At 34.6% G+C, this 18,909-nt stretch overlaps 1 protein-coding gene across 12 annotated transcripts in view; it reads right to left on the bottom strand.

Annotated features, from left to right (window-relative positions):
• Positions 1 to 3,366: 3,366 nt before the first annotated feature.
• NAV3 (neuron navigator 3) overlaps positions 3,367 to 18,909 on the bottom strand; it is an 891,873-nt gene continuing 876,330 nt past the window's right edge. For 11 of the 12 annotated variants that reach the window (XM_016923897.4, XM_509234.8, XM_009425884.5 and 8 more), the window contains 5 exons: positions 17,716 to 17,787; positions 16,863 to 17,059; positions 15,803 to 15,921; positions 11,265 to 11,468; positions 3,367 to 5,983 (listed from right to left, as the gene is read on the bottom strand). In XM_016923897.4, the coding sequence (XP_016779386.3) occupies positions 5,864 to 5,983; positions 11,265 to 11,468; positions 15,803 to 15,921; positions 16,863 to 17,059; positions 17,716 to 17,787 (712 nt within the window). In that variant the 3' untranslated portion in view covers positions 3,367 to 5,863. Of the gene's footprint in view, positions 5,984 to 9,370; positions 9,495 to 11,264; positions 11,469 to 15,802; positions 15,922 to 16,862; positions 17,060 to 17,715; positions 17,788 to 18,909 lie in introns of those variants that run through there. The other variant, XM_016923896.4, reaches the window with a different exon arrangement.

Below are 18,909 nucleotides of genomic sequence, written 5' to 3'. Positions count from 1 at the left end.
TTTTAAAAGCAAAATACAAAAGAGATGAGAGAGATGATCACATTTATATTTTGTAAAGATCAGTCGCTCTATATCAGCATTAATAGAAATATCAAGCAAGCCACAAATATGAGCAACATATTTAATTTTTAAATTTTTCATTAGTAGCCACATTAAAAAAGTAAAAACCAGGCCAGGTGCAATGGTTTATGCACGTAATCCTAGTACTTTAGGGAGCCAAGGTGGGAGCATCTGTTGAGCCCAGGAGTTCGAGACCAGCCTGGGTAACATAGTGAGACCTTGTGTCTACAAAGAATTTTTTTAAAAATTAGCCAACTGTGGTGGCATGGGCCTGTAGTCCCAACTACTTAGAGGGGCTGAGGTAGGAGGATTGCTTGAGACTGGGAGGTCGAGGATGCAATGAACTGTGATCATGACCCTGCACTCCAGCCTGGGTTACAGAGTGAGACTGTGTCTCAAAAAATAAAAATAAAAATAAAAAATAAAAAGAATCAGATGAATTAATTTTAATATTATAGTTAATATAGCCTAATATATTGGAAATATTACTATTCTTAACATGTAATCAGTGTAAAAAGTATTTACTCTGTTATCAAGTTCAAATCTACCATGCCATTCTGGAATATTAAGGACAAGTGTTAAAAATTTAAATGATGGAGAAAGATTTATTTAATATTAGTATTTTGTTTTTACAATTTCATGGAAAATACTTGGAGAACTTTCATTTTTCTCTAATAAAATTCTAGTTTAGAATGTGCTTTGTTTAATTTCTATGAATAGGTTTTCTTATTGATGAGTTCCTGGGTAATTGAGAGATAATGTATACTTTATGTAGAGAAGAGATCCTCTTAATGATTACTTATCCAAATCATATTCACTGAATTAAAAATAATAGTGAATTCACTAAGGCAATATTTTACCTATTAATTGCTGTCCCTCCCAAAAACAGAAAACAAAATAAAAACATAATCCAAGCTTTTTTTGTTTGTTTGAGATGGAGTCTCGCTCTCTCACCCAGGCTGGAGTGCAGTGGCACGATCTCAGCTCACTGCCACCCCTGCCTCCTGGGCTCCAGCAATTCTCCTGCCTCAGCCTCCTGAGTAGCTGGGATTACAGGCACGCACCACCACGCCCGGCTAATTGCTAATTTTTATACTTTTAGTAGAGACAGAGTTTCACCACGTTGGTCAGGTTGGTCTTGAACTCCTGACCTCGTGACCCGCCCACCTCGGCCTCCCAAAGTACTGAGATTACAGATGTGAGCCACCGCGCCTGGCCTGAAGCTTCCTTTTAAACATCTTCACTGATCAAAGAAATAGAAATAGACATTTTTAAGGTGGCCTATTATTTATAAAAATAATATTTTTCTTTTTTTAATGTGAAAAATCCAAAGCCTGAAATAAAGATAGTACTTGAATTTCTCCAAATGTAAACAAAATTCACTGGTATCATTGATTCTATCAGTATCTGAAAATATATCCTGTACAACTATTCAGTGGACTATTCACAGGGCTTTTTACAGTCAACCTCATAGTGGAGAACTTAGGTATTCATCAAAGGAAGAAGTGAGAGGAACAAAGACTCAATTTTACTGATTGTTTTTTTTTTTGAGACAGAGTCTTGCTCTGTTGCCAGGCTGGAGTGCAGTGGCACGGTCTTGGCTCACTGCAACCTCTGCCTCCTAGGTTCAAGTGATTCTCCTGCCTCAGCCTCCCAGATAGCTGGGATTACAGGCACACACCACCATGCCCGGCTAATTTTTATATTTTTAGTAGAGATGGGGTTTCACCATGTTGGCCAGGCTGGTTTTGAACTCCTGATCCACCCGCCTTGACCTCCCAAAGTGCTGGGATTACAGGCCTGAGCCACCGCGCCCGGCCAATTTTACTAACTGTTAAATCCTTTAGGACCATAGCCTGTGTCTCAATGGCGCTGATTCCTAGGAAAATTGCCTGGCACATATTAGGTATAATAACAGCTAACACTTAGGTAACATTTAAGCCAGGACAGAATCTTTTCTGAGTATTTTACATATTTTAAAATATTCATTATTCAAAACAATCTTATGAGTAGATAGATACTATAATAATCTCATTTTATAGATGAGTAAATTGAATCCTGAGACTATTACATTACTGATATTATTCATTTATAGTAACGGCAGTGTTAACATAGAAGCTAACAGTTATTGAAAGTTTCTTGAGTGATAGCTATTATTCTGATTACAGATCTAAACTCAATCCTCTCCACAGCCCTATGAATAAGTACTATTTCTATGCCCATTTTATAAATGAGGAAATTGAGTTAAAATATATATTCTTTCAAAACCTTAAAATAAATTTATTTACACCTTATTCTCAAGAATGTTTGAAAATAAAATAATAAATATTTCTTATTATTTTGTTAATTAATTGTTGTTAAAGCAGTTACAATTTATGGAGGGCTAGGCACCGTTTAAGGAATTTCCATGTAATAACCCATTTGATCTTCAGAGTAATCTGTGAGAGGTGGATACTATTATTATCATCACTTTATGAGTGAGGAAAATGAGGCACATAGAGTTTGAGTAAATTGGCCAAGGTCACACAAAGAATGACAATGTTAGGATGTATACTTAGGCAGCCTGAAATTGCATTTAGCAGAACTGTACTGAAGTTTTGGCTAAATTCAATGTTTGTCTGAATAAGATAAATTGTGGAAATTTCCTTATCTCCCAATTGAGTGAAGGAACAAATGCACTGATTATAACCCATTATGGATGATTGGTCTATTTTAACTAATACCTTTCTTTTTTGCTCTAAAACTATTCTAATTCGGAAGTTTTCCTGCTTTTAGAATTAAAATCCTACTTATACCATCAGAAATATACATTCCAATTACTGAGATTAAAGAGATTTCCAAGATACTTAAAAAGAAATTATAATTTTAAAACAGGTTCTTTTTTCTTTTTTTAATCTTCTCTATTAAAATAAATAAACTACCACCCAAATAATTAGTTTGCTTTAAAATAATCTTTAGAGCTAAAAGTTCAAAAGAGGATTTAATGCAATAAAAACAAAGAAACATTTATTGAGTTAATTTAACTCAGTGAATCTCAACATTTTATTTTATATTCTTACTTTATCATCGGCTATTTAGGAAAACTATTCAGAGTTTTCTAAAATATTCACTAAATAACTGTCATTGAAAAAGATAAACTGATTACCTTTATTTACTTGAAAGCTGAAGCCCTTTTTATGTTTATAAAATAGAAATTTGCATACAGTCCTATTGATGGCATATTAATAGTGCAAGCAACATTTTAAAGCTTGACACTTCTTGATGCAAAATTATTCATTTTTTTCCATACATAGAAACCACACCATGTTGTCAATAAATAATTCCACTTTAATGGCAAAGTAATAATTTAGACAGATACAGGGTGCACATTTGCAAAAAAATATATGCAAGCTGGTTTACAAGCTAGAGGAACAATAAACCAATAGAAAATACATCATCCAGTTAAGTCCATTGACACCAAGTACTTATTGTTGGGGCTTTACAAAGACTACAAAACTTTTCAGATGATTTATTTCACTGTTTCTGCCTATTTACATGATATGTTACATCAAAATGTACAAAATATAAAATGTATACAGACAAATGTTTCACAAACTAGTTTAAGTTGTAAACTAGGTGGACCTACTGGGATGTATTGCAGGAAATTCTGTTTATGCTCATGTTTGGACTGTGTTTCTCAAAATGGCAGGGAAAGATTAGCAATTTTCTTAGATCACATATTATACAAGGGCAACTAGTCACTCATCCAGCTACATATATTGATGTTTCACAACAGATTTGATCCATGTTTGAGGCTTCAAAGTCAGGGTGACAATTCTATGTGCATAAATTCAGTTCGGATTTCCCTTAGGGCAATAGCACCGTGTAAGGACCTATTGACTTTGTGACACTCTGAAAACTGCACAGATGTTTCGTGGTGTTGTTGTTCTATAGCAACTGACCCATTGGTGGTCACAGAGAGTAGCACCAAATACACGTCCTAAAAGTAACACATTTTCACGCACTCATAGAAGAAGTCTATACCATGGCCTAGCCCTTGGGTTTCATAAACTTAAAACCTGTCCTTTGTGTGTGGTGGTAACTTCTCCAATGACTGATCAGTTTTCATGCACTCTCTTTAAAGCCTGCCATGACAGATGTACTTTCAGACAGTTTTACTTATCCAAAAATATATTGGCTTCATGTACAGTTTTGAAGCATGCTCACTCTAGCACTGATAGCTCCTGCATAGTCAAAAACAACTGTAAATACAGGACAAACACACCAGATAATACGGCTTTGAGGGTTTGCATTCTGTATTTGTTTGCAATGTACAGGAAATCTCAGCAAGTGAAACACCTCTTAACACCAACAGGATAAAATACAATTTTGTTTGTGTTTGTTTTGATTTGTGCAAGTTTTAAAAATTATTATTTACAATACCTACCCAGTAGACTGTGCAAATCTAACCTTCTTTTACAGTATAAACGCTTCCTCTTCCACAGTGACCTTACCGCTTCAGTGTTCTTTAATGCTGAATTTCTCATGTACAACAATAGCAATCAAAACAACATGCGTCAAAACTCATTAAAAAAACAAAAACAATAGGGAAGGAAAGCCGAATAGTTGTGCTCATGCTGCATCTAGTGCTTCCAGCCCTGCTGGATAATAATTCAAAATCTCCTGCCTTCTGAAACTCTTTCACTTAGAACTGGATGGAATTTCGCCACATGTCTTAGGTTTTAAGTGACGGTCAAAGAGCATTTCTGGGTTATTTTAATATTTTGGAGGATAGGCAAAGCGATCTATTCACAAGGCTAAAAATACTGATCTTTCTCCTATCCATTTCTTCAAAAAAAAAAAAAAGAGAGAGAAAGATATATAGAGATGAGGCTACTGTGTTAACTGGTGTTGCTTGGTTGTAAATGAAAAGACAGTGGAAATTACCAATGGTTTAGGATTTAAACCAACTGTTAAACTGTCATAGAAATCTGTTTTAAGGCAGTGAGACAGCACCATAGGAAATGTTCCTTCTTTCACTGAAAAGGCTCAAACAAATAAAGCCCTAAAAAAGCCTTTTATCAGTGTTGACTAATAATTGGTATAAAACTCTTGTTAAGGGAGTGGGCAGGTGGTTTAAAAAGACCACTGTGGTAAAAACAACCTTATAAAACCAGTGACTCATATACTAAAAAGTTGGTGGAGCACATCATGAGAACGTGGCAGTTAGAATTAAATTGGCACTTCTCCAGTTTGCCACAGTAGTGTTTTTCTGGTGGTTGCACAATTCCATTTGTGCTTATGGAGGACTGGCCTCTTGGATTTGTTCTGGAATGGGGTGAGCGCACAACACAAACACTACTGAAGCCCTGTGACCAGCACCGTGTGGCACAAAGGAGGTTGGACAGATCAGAAAGATGGACCCTGCCTGGGGCGAACAGCCCCTCAGAGGAAACAAAAGTAAGGGACAAAAAATGGTCTGCATTGTAAACTTTTAAAGAGGAAACAAAGAAAGTCCAGTTTGGCTATCCCATGTGCAATCTATTCAGTTGCCCTGTCATTAGGGTCCTTTCCAGTTGAGTAATGGAGCTTTCTATTACTCCACAGATATAAAAAATGCTTAGAAATAAACTAAAGTTAAGCTTCCATTGCAATTTAGCATCTTGGCGGTTCAGACTTAGTTCTGCTGCCTCCTTGGAGACCACAACTCTGGGTCAGGGCCCTTGACAGGGTGCTTTTATACTGGCAGTGGTTTAGTGAAAATACCTTTCTTTTGAAACATTTTTTTAAAAGCAAAGTCTTTTCCCTTAACTTTTTTCACCCTCTAGAGGGTAGATTCAAGAGATGAATCCAAAATGTCTTCATGGTGGCTGCTGCTTTCGCTGTCGCAGCTTTGTGTGCTCGAGTAATTGGCTGCTTCTTGGAGTTTCATTAGCATATTCATCTGAAGAAAGAAAAAAGACATCGATACAGGCAATGATGCATTGAGTAAGCCAGCCCATAAAAAACAAGGCCCTGAGCCACACCGAAGAGCTATCTTATCCCATCCAAGTGACAGGGGAAAATAATTTTAGATTTTTACTCGTTGCCCCTGGCTCCTATACTGTTTCTCCCAAACATGACTACAACACCAAACCATAAGGACAAAATAGGGCCTCTAGATAACTCTTTTATTTGGGGTTGTGAATGAATACTGCTCCAGCAGGGAGACTGGAAAGGAAACTGTATCACAGCTGGACATCTGGGTTCGTTGCTGGAAAGTATGCCAAGCTTCCCAGCTTTTTGGCTGGGAGAAGCAGAAAGCATTGAATGGCAACTGAAAGTCGTGAATGTTCATACACACACAGACGCACACAGAGGCACACACGCACTGTCCCTTGAGAGAAGGAGGGTATGGAGAGGAATGAAGCCAGCTGCTGCACACAAGCACACCATCTGCTGTTTAGGAGCTGACCTCGGGAGGAGGTGACTGAATGAAGCAGACCATGAGTGTTTGAAGAGGGAGAAGGAAAGAATTACTGTCAAGTTTGTGTTGTTAAATTTCTGGCTAAAATATGATTGATACATCACCGAAAACAAAAACCATCATCTGGAACAATAGTGGCTGTCTCAAGTTTCCCAGCCTTATAGGAGAATGGTAATGTTTGTTCTAGTAAAAGGGACATATGCATGAAAGCACCTGGGGAGAAAGGCAGCTAGCATTTCCATGTATTATAAAATAAAGAGCAGTCACATTGCTTGAATTTTGATAGATCTGGAGCTCCACTGTTAGAGATGGACTTTTTTTTTTTTTTCCGGAAAAAAAGTGTTTAAAGGCAAATTGTGAATAAATGGTTCAATGATTTTAGAAAGCACAGAAAAATTGGCACATGTCTTTATGAGGGTAGTGGACTTGTTTTCATATCAAGGGTTTTTATAAATTGTAACAATTTTTATATTACCTAATGCATACTAATTTTATTATTCTATAATCAAAAGTTTTTTTTTTCCAACTTACAGAAATAGAAAGGAGAAATCTAAAAAACGATTCCTTGGTCATATGTTAAGCTATGCATGCTTGTGTGCTCTTTACAGAAAGTGTGCTTGATAAATGCTTGTGAAATAAATGATAAACTGGTAATCACCAATTTCAGCAAGAATTCCTTTCTGACAAAGAGACTACAGTTACAGCATAATTTGAAATCATTTTAATAGTCTCAGGAAAATATGTTTTAACCTAATTTTCAATCTGACTCTCTTAATTTATTAAATAAGCTACATAAGGTTATGAAATAAAAGTAGTTGGTGATAACTTTTTAAACCCAGTAAGCCAAAAAGTCAAATGTCTCCTTCAACATAGTTTCTTTCTCTCCCACTCTCCTCTCTCTTTCTCTGTCACCCACACCCCTACCTTCCTACTTTCATGTCCATTCATATTCCTTCTCCCATTTCTTTTATCAATCTGTCACTCATTAGCAGCTGCCTGTATGTTCAAGCATTTGGGTGAACTGATCTGTAAAATAAAACTGAGTTTTGAGCACCCTAGTGATTTAGTAAGAGTAGAAATGATAAATGATATCTTTTAAAAAAGATACAATTGTATCTTAGGCACAAATGTTTGAAATCACTTGAATGCTGGATGTTGTAAAAGTTTCACTGTGTAATAGTATTGTTATTAAAGTCTTAATTTTTAAAAGTGGTGTCATATAGTAAATATGTTCCATTATAATACATTCCACATCTCAGATTCATAATAAATGTATACGTGGGATTTACTTTGCCTTTGGCTAGTATTATTTTGTGCATTCAAATCAAGGGAGTTTACAAGAGAAGATTACGTATGATTTAGTCATTATCGTGATACATCACAATTCTCCAAAAAGTATTAATATTTTTCCTCTCTTCTTCCCCACTTCTTCCCCACACTCACTGCTATGGTTTGCGTGTGATATATCACTTCCGAAACTCTTGTCGAAATTTTATCCCCATTGTGGCAGTGTTGGGATGTGAGTCATAGTGGGAGGTGTTGAATCATGGGGGTGGATTCCTCATGAACAGATTAATGGCATTCTGGTTAGGGGTCAGTGAGTTCTCACTCTGGAGGGAATGGATTAGTTCATGTGCGAGAGCAGGTTATTAAAGAGTCTTGCTTCTTCTCTCACCACGTGACCTCTCTGCACACTCCCACTCTTCTTCCACTTTCCACCGTAAGTTCATGCAGCATGAGGCTCTCACCAGATGCAGCTGCCCAATCCTAGACTTTTCAACCACCAGAACGATGAGCCAAATGAATCTCTTTTCTTTACAAATTGCCCAGCCTCAAATAGTCTGTTATAGCAACACTAAATGGAATAGGGCATCTATAGCCATAAATTTAATGTTTATCACTTCTAACACCTTGATCAAGTCCTTATCATCACTGGTACCATCTAATCTGCTAAGCTTCCAGATTCCATCCTATCTCCTTCAGTCTGTCCTCTCTCTACTCTGTTATTAAAGTGATCTTTAGAAACTGCAGATCTAACTAGGTAAATCATGGCTCAAACACCTTTGACAGTTCTCCACTGTCTCTGTGATAACGTTTTAACTTCCTGCAATGATAAACAAGGCTTAGCATGATCTAGCAATTGTATACTTCCACAGTTTTAATTCCTACCACCAACTGGTGTATAGTTCCCTAAACTCATCATTTCTATTACACTGTCCTCTAATGTTTCACATTCTATTTCTTTAATTTTGGATGTTCTCCCTGCAACCATATGGTGAACTCCTATTAATCATTCAAGATCCAGCTCAAGCATCTCCTCTGTAAAGCTTTATTCTAACTGCTTCCTCAATGAACTCACAATTTTACCTAATATGTGCCTCTATTATGTTACTGCAGTTCATATAGGTAGAAGTCTCTCTTCACTACTGGATTTTAAGCTTCTTGAGATCAGAAATGACACTGTAGTTATCTCCTGATCACCAGGTCTTAGCATTAAGGACATACTTATTAACATTCTCTTTGTTGTTAATGGTGAATACACATTGTATTTTTAAAATAATGTGAGATATACCAAAAACTTGCATCGTCATTCAGATTCAAAAAGTCTCTCTCCTCTCTTCTTCCCTGTTTCTTCGCTACACTCATTGCTATGGGGATTTCTGACACTAAATAGTGGATGTTCCTTGACACTAAATAGTGGATATTTTGTAGGATTTCTGATTTAGAATGGACTGAAAATATATGTTGGCTTCATGCTAGTAATTACAAAAATACATAGAAATAAAAACAGATCGTCACCGGTCTGATCAACATAGAGAAACCCCGTCTCTATTAAAAATACAAAATTAGCCAGGCATGGTGGTGCATGACTGTAATCCCAGCTACTCTGGAGGCTGAGGCAGGAGAATTGCTTGAACTCGGGAGGCGGAGGTTGTGGTGAGCCAAGATCGTGCCATTGCCCTACAGCCTAGGCAACGAGAATGAAACTCTGTCTCAAAAAAAAAAAAAGAAAGAAAGAAAAAAGAAAAAAAAAAAGGAAAGTAAGAAAGAAAGAAAAAAGATAGAAATATTTATTTTTTTAAAACCAGAGAAAGCCTGCCAAATATTTAGTTTTAGATAACGTCTTTTACCATTTACCATGTAAGACCTCATAACTCCCTGTTTCTTAAGATGTTTAATAGAGCAGCAGGTTAGGAACCAGGAAATTTTTTTACCCCAATTCTCATGCCAGAAGGGAAAACCTTGAATTTGTTTCCTCTACTAGAAGACAAGTGCATTCAGAACCAGGAAAAAAAGTGCTTTATGGGGTGAGCTGAGCTGGACTATGAGAATTGGGAAAGTTGTGGGCATTTCCTAAGGGTTTCATATTCTACAGACTAAAACTGAGAACAAATCTTATAAACACCTCTCCTTATAAAACAGACATATTATATAAAAACTGCAGAGGTAGGACTGGAATTTTTGAGGAATTCAGATTAAATAATCCATACTCATATTCTAAAGCTTATATTTACTCTGTTAATCATTCTATCAGCAATTATTTAGTATATGCTCACAATTATGCTGAATCCAAACCAATTTCATCACCACTGTTGATTCCTAACTATGAATCATCTAAAAGGCCAGGTACCATGTTATAAAAATATAAGTCTGGGCTCTTAAGGAAGATATCGCCTAGATCAGAAATCAGCAGGAAATCCCTGGAATCTAAGTAGGTCTATATATATACTTCAGTGATTTTATGAAACTCTTAAAATTGTATGCCAAATTTTCAGTGTGTGTGCATTTTGCTGGGGAAAGGATCTTGAAAGTTTATCAGGTTTTCCACAAGAAACTCCCAAAATGTTCAGCTGAGATGATGATGATGATGATGTGTGTGTCAGGGTTGTTGGTGTAAGGGTATTCCTTAAAATATCAAGTAATTTTATATCCTTAGGTATAGTCACAGGTTATGATTTTTAATTATTTATGTTTTGTCTTTGTTTGATTTAAGCAACATAATGAATTTTTATTTCAGTATCTTTTCTTTCTGTACTGGTTGTAAAAGTCCAATAAGCTCTATACTCATAGAATGGTGAGTTAGTAACACTTCACATTTGATACCAATATATTGAAAGTAATCTGTAAAAATAAAAATAGATATATAAAAAGTGTTTTTTTTTCCCTAATAATACTACATACTTAAAATTTTCAGAATATTCATACTTTGGAGTTTTACAGACTTTTATTTCAATTATTCCACTATTTTAGAAAGTAAATAAACCATAACTTCCATTTGACTTCCAAGTCAGTTTATCCTTTGCTACAGTAGGCAAGAGAAGACCCATTCTATAAAATTAGTCAGGTTAGTTGATGTAGGCAAAATATTTTTTAGTTCTCCATGAGTACATTATACCATAACTTTTGTTTTTCTATTTAAGAAAAAAATTGAGTTTTCTCTTAAATGCCTATTGAATTGAGTCATAATATAGAAAATTATATTTATGTAATTATATACACAATTTAATGCATAATAAGAGAAAAATTATAGTCTAGGAGTTCATTCTGGTTGTAGCATTTCTTGATTTCTTTTTAAGCATACAAGTTTGGTTTTCACTTTAAGATTTTCATCCATGGAAAGCAGGCCAAAGATAATAGGGTTAAAACTGTTCCAAATGTTGCTTCGGATAACAAATGTCTTTGCTAGAAATAACTAAATATTAATGACTATACACTGTAGTCAAGATTACATAGGAAGAAACGAACATCTGATTCTTACCAGGGGATCTCCTTCTGTGTCAGTTTGCGGAATGTGCTTTGAGGTTGTGGCTTCCTTAGTGGATGTGCAGCTTTCATACCCAACATCTTCTGGTCGCAGCTGAAGTAAGGCTGGGCTCTCCTGAGGCAGAGATGCTGAGCTCCATGGATATGTGTCAAGCACCCACTTTGAAGGATCTTCCCATGGTGTGCGTTTCCCATACATCTAGAAGTTGACCACGCGTTTAGCATATATAAAACGCATTTCTATTCAGCAAAAAAGGGGACTGCTAGTTGGATGTGATTTTTTGACATATTGAGTTCTTAAGGGACTTTCAAGAGAATTAAGTATCTGTATACAGTTTTGCAGATTTAAAACATGTATCTGTCTACATAGCTCACTTTAAACTTGAAGGCTAGACAAAATGAAGCTGAATATTTGGAATAGATGTCAACTTTTGGGGGAGAATATACGGGAGGTTTATTATAAATAAACATAGAAATGACTGCCCACATTTACTAGTAATTTGACAAACCAAGAGAAAACTAAAGGTTGAAAAATAAAAGCTTCAATTATGGAAGATTTTAAAAAATATGCTTGATATTAAGTAGAGTTCTCTACTAAAGTGTACCTTGGAAAGATGGAAATAAAATAAAAGTAACTTATTTTTCTCTGCCTAATTCACTCTACTCAAACTGTCTTTTAGAGTAAGAAAACTTTCTCTGATAACAATTTTCCTGTGATCAACTTGCTCTTTAATCCCATTGCTTTCTGTAAAAACTCTTTTTTATCTTATTTTATTATTATTATACCTTAAGTTTTAGGGTACATGTGCACAATGTGCAGGTTTGTTACATATGTATACATGTGCCATGTTGGTGTGCTGCACCCATTAACTCATCATTTTGCATTAGGTATATCTCCTAATGCTATCCCTCCCCCCTCTCCCCACCCCACAACAGTCCCCGGAGTGTGATGTTCCCCTTCCTGTGTCCATGTGTTCTCATTGTTCAATTCCCACCTATGAGTGAGAACATGCGGTGTTTGGAAAAACTCTTTTTAGATGTTTGTGTTTCAGGCCACTAGTAAAAAAGGATAAAAAATAGGAAACTGAATTATCAACTTTGCAAGAACCCTTATTGTGCAATTTGCCCAATAAGTAAGAGCTGATATAGCCTGGTTAAAGTACTGGCAGTGGAATGGAAGAATCAGATAAATCCAAGAGATGTTAAACATTTTTAAGCTGCAAGCAAAGCTGAACCCAAACTAGAAAGGGCAGCCTGAAGAGAAGAATGAGACATTGTGAAAAAAAAAAAAAAAAGTATAATATTAAAAGGCACAGAAAAAAAGTGAAAATTAAGAGAAGGGGGCAGTAACATAGGGACACTTTTTCCTTAAATTACTTTCCCTCCCCATTTGACTTGCTTTACCAAGGACAATCCTGGTTAGTAGGTGCCTATTTGGTCTCAGATGACATACTTTGGTTTGTTGTTAGATGGCTGTTTTGTATAGTTTGTTTTGGTTCAGTAAAGACAAAAGGGAAAATGGTGGACATTAACACCATAAAAACTTCATGGACTGCCTTGGAGTTTTCTTTTGAGTTTCTTCTGGAGAAGTTGGACTTACCTAAAATAAAAGGGAGTCTAGGTACTGATATCTGTGCATTTCCTTAGGAGATGGTAACAGAGGTACAATCATTATACTTTTTTTAAAAATAGTTATCTTGTTTTAGAGCAAAAGTTTCCTCTCAGTTACAAACTTACTTTATAGATGTAACAGATAGCATGCTACACAACTTAAACCAATTGAAGAAAAACATGTATAATTCTTGGAAAGCTTAATTATGTTTATTTGTTTGTTTTAATGTAAGTCTAGAATCAATTAATTCTAGGTTTTTAAAGAACCACCCAGGACAGCAAAATTGGAAGAGACCAATGAAAAGCTAAATGGGCCAAACACTATATTTCCGAGTGAAACACATATTGTAGAAAAAATAATTGAACAAAGAGAACTCTAAATATTCAGAATGAGATGAATTGATAGCTGACTAGTTAAGAAAGAATCCACCAGAAAAAAATCAAAATCCATTGTATCACCAACATTTTTTCCAACTAAAACATCTGGCAGAGTGCATTCCCCATAAGGTTTTTCACCAAAAAAATCCGCCTTCATCTGAAGATATTATTTTATTACTCTAAACTTAAGAGTGTCATTTTTGCTACCAGGCTTTGTTTCTCCACTTCTTTCTCCAATCCAAGATTCTTTGTTGCCAGTAAATCCATGGGAATGGATCATGACAGATATGATTCCTTTGCTTCTTGCTCCCCTAGAAATATTTTCAGCTGATAGACTTTTCTGGCCCAGCATAGTCTTCAATAGCAATGAAAACTGTCTACCCACAAAAGGACTTTCCAATTTTTCCCTTCCCATGTGCTGGATTCCCCTCCCCCAAAAAGCCCTAAATCACGGTAGATTCATCTTTCACACTAACCTACTTCTAAACATCCTGAACCATAGCAAGAAATGAGACATTTTTATCCCTCTTCAAAAATAATTTTGAAATATCTCTCAGTTTTAGTTTGAGAAACTAATCCTTAAGTGATTATACTTTTGCCCAAATGGAAACTTCATAGAATTATAATTCTCCAAATAATGTTCTATAAATAATATTAATTTAAATATGAAAAAAGAACCCATGTACCTTTTGAAATAAGACCTAAGGATGCTAAGCATTTTAGCTATTATCATTTCAAGGTTTTTACAAAGATTCCTTTGCTTTCTATTAGTAAACAAATATTAAATGAGGAGAAATTTATTTATAAATACTTAGATAATGGTTTATTAAAACCAAAACCATAGCTAGAGAACAAATAATGTATCAAAATATTAACTTCAAAATTATTAGTTCTAAAATTTTCATAAAATGATTTTTTTGGTACAAATAATCAACATTGAAAGATCCAATGTATGTCCTATAGTAGTTTTAGAAGAATTCTGAAACACAATATGTTATACTTGAAAAATAAAAACATCTGTATAAGCTTTTATTTTATTGGAGGCATCTGCTTGGGGTAGATTGGCTCATACCTTTAAAAGTGTTAAATTTGGTTATTTAAATCTAGAGTAGAACCAATCAATAGCATTATTTAGGATCTTAGCTTTGTCTCTGAGGCTTCAGAGTATCCTCATAAAATTCATCATGTTCACCAGAACTATCATTTTAGTTCCAAATACTACCATGCCATTCAATAGATAAAGAGAGCCTGATAGTAAAAGGGAGTAAAAGAGGGAAAAATAGATGGACAATTTTTTTAGATAGCAAAATAAAGACAACACACTATTGTAGATGACTGAATGTGGAAAACATAAACTATATCTTAATTCTAATAGTAGTTGTAAAAACCAGAAATAGAGATGTCTTGGCTGAGTTACTGAAAAGGAGATGAGATTCTTCCTCAATAAATTGGGTGATTATGTTACACAGATTTTAAAGAGTTTTATAATTCTACAATTTCAAATCAAACTTAAGGAAATAGCAATACTTATGGAAAAATGACATGTATTTTGTTGGAGAAGTAGGGATTTTTTTTAGTGATACATTTTCATCTTTTAGTTAGGAAAAAATAGAAGGGCCTTGGTTGCAGGGCCTCAAGATAGAAGGCACATGAAAGGAAGAGCAAAGATGCTGTGAAACCAATCTGTCATAGATCAAAAGACCAACTGACTCTCTTAGAATTTAGAGTACTCCCTCCAAAATAGTAAAGGATCCTGCAAGTGACATTAAAGGGCTTCCAACAATGAAGTATACTAAAAACAGGAAACTTACAAGCAAAAGCTACTTGTCAAAAATTATGTGAAAAAAAGGAAAAAGCAATTCCAGCCTGAGCAACCTAGCGAGACCATGTCTCTAAAATAATAATAATAACAATAAAAATAACTGAGTGTGGTGGTGTGTGCCTATACTCCCACCTACTTGGAAAGCCTCATCACTGGAGCCCAAAAGTTCGAGGCTGCAGTGAGCCATGGTTGTACCACTGCGCACTAGCCTGAGTGACAGAGTGAGACCCTGTCTCAAAAAAAAAAAAAAAAAAAGGAGAAGAAACAAAGAAAGAAAGAGAGAGAGAGAAAGAGAGAGAGTGGGGAGGGGTAGAGGGAGGGAGGGAGGGAGGAAGGAAGGAGAAAGAAAAGAAGAAAAAGATAAAGGAAATTATATGATAAGAATATAAATGGTCAAGGCTCATGTAAACATGGCTGTGTCATAAGATGTAGAACTGTGCAATTAACTAGCTGTCTAATAAAAACAACCTGTAAACATCCATGACAACCATTTGGACTTGTATAGTTGTTGAAATAACTGTGCCTTTTCTTTCTCTTACAAATTTGTTCTCAGAACAGGCAAAATATTACAAACTATTTGCTCTTGAAAACCTTATTGCTCTATTCATATAGTTCATGCCTTTAGTTTTCTGCGTAAATACCCAGATATTTTTTTTTGCTTTTAAAGTAATTTTTTTTGCTTTTTTTTAAAAAAAAATAGCAATGAAAATTGAGTACTATACCTGAAGACCCTCTCTCACTGCCTCCAGAATATAAGGTACTAAAGAATAGTTCCAGAGATCCATGAACCACACTCTAGAACCTTCTACATCCATGGGGCAAGGAAGGAATAGTCGGGGACCTGATAAGAAATAAATAACAAAATATTTGAAGAGTTATATTTAATAATCTAAACACATATCTAGACACCATTTTGGAATATAATATATTTCTTGCAAAATTCCTAGAAAATTGTATTATTGGCCAGCTTGATTATTATTAAAGCATGTTTACTGAAGACCCAATATCCTAGCCTCTTCTATCTTTTTACAATAAATATTAATCTAGGGCACAATATACTAGAGTCAGGAGAAATGATAAAAATCATAATGCAGTTATCCTGTTTCATTTTACAAGCAACAAAGCTGTGCTGAAATGAATTGCCAAATATAAAACACGTCATTATTTGCAGAATTGGGACCTGGCATGAGTGTTCTGGTCCCAGTGTAGAATTCTTCTTCCTAATCTAAACTGTGTTGACAGTGAGTACATTTTTATGATGCATAACAATGTGAAAGAGACTTCTGTACATGCAATTAAAGAAGGAATAAAAATGTAAATATCTTTATGCAAACTAAAAGAGAAATAACTCAAAACAGTTTTGTCTTCATGAAAAACACAAAACACTTAAATTATCTACAAAGCATTTAAGTTATCTGTAACTAACATCTTTCCTCACAACTTTATTTGACATGAGCTATTTAGCCAAATTTGTTTTTAGCATAAAAAGTATCCTAAATCGATACTATTCATTTCCAGTGGTTATCTGATTTTTAGATACTTGCCCATATTGAACTTATCTGATCTCGGTAATATTTTAGTAAAACATAACTGTCAAGACAAAATGGATTTAATTGGAGATACAAAGAAGAAGAACGCAAACTTTCAGAAGGGAAAAAAATAAATCTTTGGAAGCTTGAATAAGCATTAGCTTTGCTTGTTATTTTCTACCATCCAATCTGGCCGTCTTTACCAAGCACTGTTAGTTCCTGGAAAATGGCATATTATAATTTTGGAACTCACCAATGGTAACGTCAGAAGAACTGTGTGTTTCCAAAAAACTGTTGAGATGATGCCACGTCTTCGGAATCCAATCTATAATTTTGACTAGGTCATTATTGCGAATGTTCCTTTCAATTTCTAACTCTATGAGTTTTCTTCGAAGATATCTGCCTAAAAAGCCTTTCACTGGTTCTGTATGATTTGCACATAATACCCACCTACAAAAAGAAAAAAAATCAGACATTTTTATATAAATTAAATTGTACATTCACAGTCATTCTTTATCATTATTATTTATTTATTCATTATTACTTCCCAATAGAAAGTAATAATGTTCCCATTTCAATTGGTGGCCACCTTTTCATGATCAAAGGTGTTAGGAGGTCTACTAGGATGAGAGCTATAATGTAGCTAACTCTACTTTTTGAGCTAAAAAGAAGCTCATGTGCGTCAGAAGTGAGTGGGAGTCTAAATGCTGATCACTCTTCTGTAGGAGAATCACAAATCCTGAAATAGCAACTCTCTTCACATTTCTCACACTTAGAAGGAATATGCTCTACTTTAACCAGGGACATAGTGAACAGAAAAAACATCTACTTTACTTTTCTTTTTTCTTTCCTTTTTTTTTTTTTTTTTTGTTTAAAGAAACACATCTGATTACAGGTTGAAGATCACAAAACGTTCGCTTGAGAAAGAGTGTCAGAAGTGAGAATTATTTTCACACCACAGGTCATCTCTGGCAAGATTTGTCAAAGTACAAATGGAAAAACAAACTACAAAAACAAACAGAAAGAAACAATGCCAACCCTCTCCCCTGCCCCCCGCCAACACAAAACAAAAAAACAAAACAAGAAAACCTTCAACTTAACTTTACCTGAAATTGTGATGCAGCTCTAGATTTGGTGATGAAGAAACTCCCTGATTCATTGTTCCAATAATATATGGACTAGAAAAAAATAAATAGAAAATTTTAATTTATTGGAGGTAAAAGTGATTAATTCATTAAAATTATCTTGGAAAACTACTAGGATAGATATGGATTATTCCATTTCAATATTTGTCTTTTAAAGGGTAATTCTGTAACGGAAAATGACAAAGATCACTGGACTAGAAATTGATACTTGAGTTTCTAATTCCAGTTCTGGAATCAAGGCAAGGCATTTTCTCTCTCTGAGCCTGAGTTTATTTGTAATTTACAGTATTTGAGTAAAGAGTTTAGTTAGTATAATCATGGGGGTTTTGTCCCACTCTAACATCTTATAATGCTTATGATAAAATTTATTAACTTTTACTATTTTAATTTCATAGTTATGTTAAAGATTATTAATATTGTGAGAAAATTTGTATTCTTTCACTCCTTATTTTATGCTGATCGTTTGTAACTTCCAAAAATCTCTAGCAGAGATAATTGGAATATATGGCACTATTAAAACTATTTATTTTATGTTGATATTCTTATATGTCCTTTCTTTAGAGGCCATGCCACAATGATTCTTTAGTGGGTTTTAAGATTTTTTAATACCTTACTTTAACCTTTCCTTTTATTGTAAATAGTTAAAAATCATACTCATTAATAGAGGGAGCTATATCTGAATATATTAAGTTTATCTCTATAGAAAGGTTGAATTTAAACTTTAATATGAACTGAGAATGAAACCAGAACTCTAAAGGCTCCAGTTAGTTTTTAATTTTCCTGATTAAAACTATTCCAACGTTGTTGTTGGTTTCGCAAATGTTCATCATGTCTGCAGAAGCTAACATCATCAAGGAAGTAATGTTTCCATAAGAGTGCCTGGGATATGGTTGTTGAATGAATACATAGATATTCTAAGGAATGCATATGGAGTCTTTAAAACTGTGGTATAATATTAAAGAGGGTTTCTCAAATTAATGACAGCCATTGTAAGTCTAAAAATAATAACTACTGAGGTAGTTCACATGTTAATTAGCTGGAGTTAATCATTCTACAGTGTACATTTACTTCAAAACATCATGGTGTACACAATCAATATGTACAGTTTTATCTGTCAATTTAAAAAATAAAAATTAAATATTAAACAAATTTAAA

This window comes from Pan troglodytes, chromosome 10 (genome assembly GCF_028858775.2).
Source record: "Pan troglodytes isolate AG18354 chromosome 10, NHGRI_mPanTro3-v2.0_pri, whole genome shotgun sequence".
Classification (NCBI taxonomy): Eukaryota; Metazoa; Chordata; class Mammalia; order Primates; family Hominidae; genus Pan; species Pan troglodytes.
Note: the sequence above shows the minus strand (reverse complement) of the source record. Positions and strands in the feature narration are given on the sequence as shown.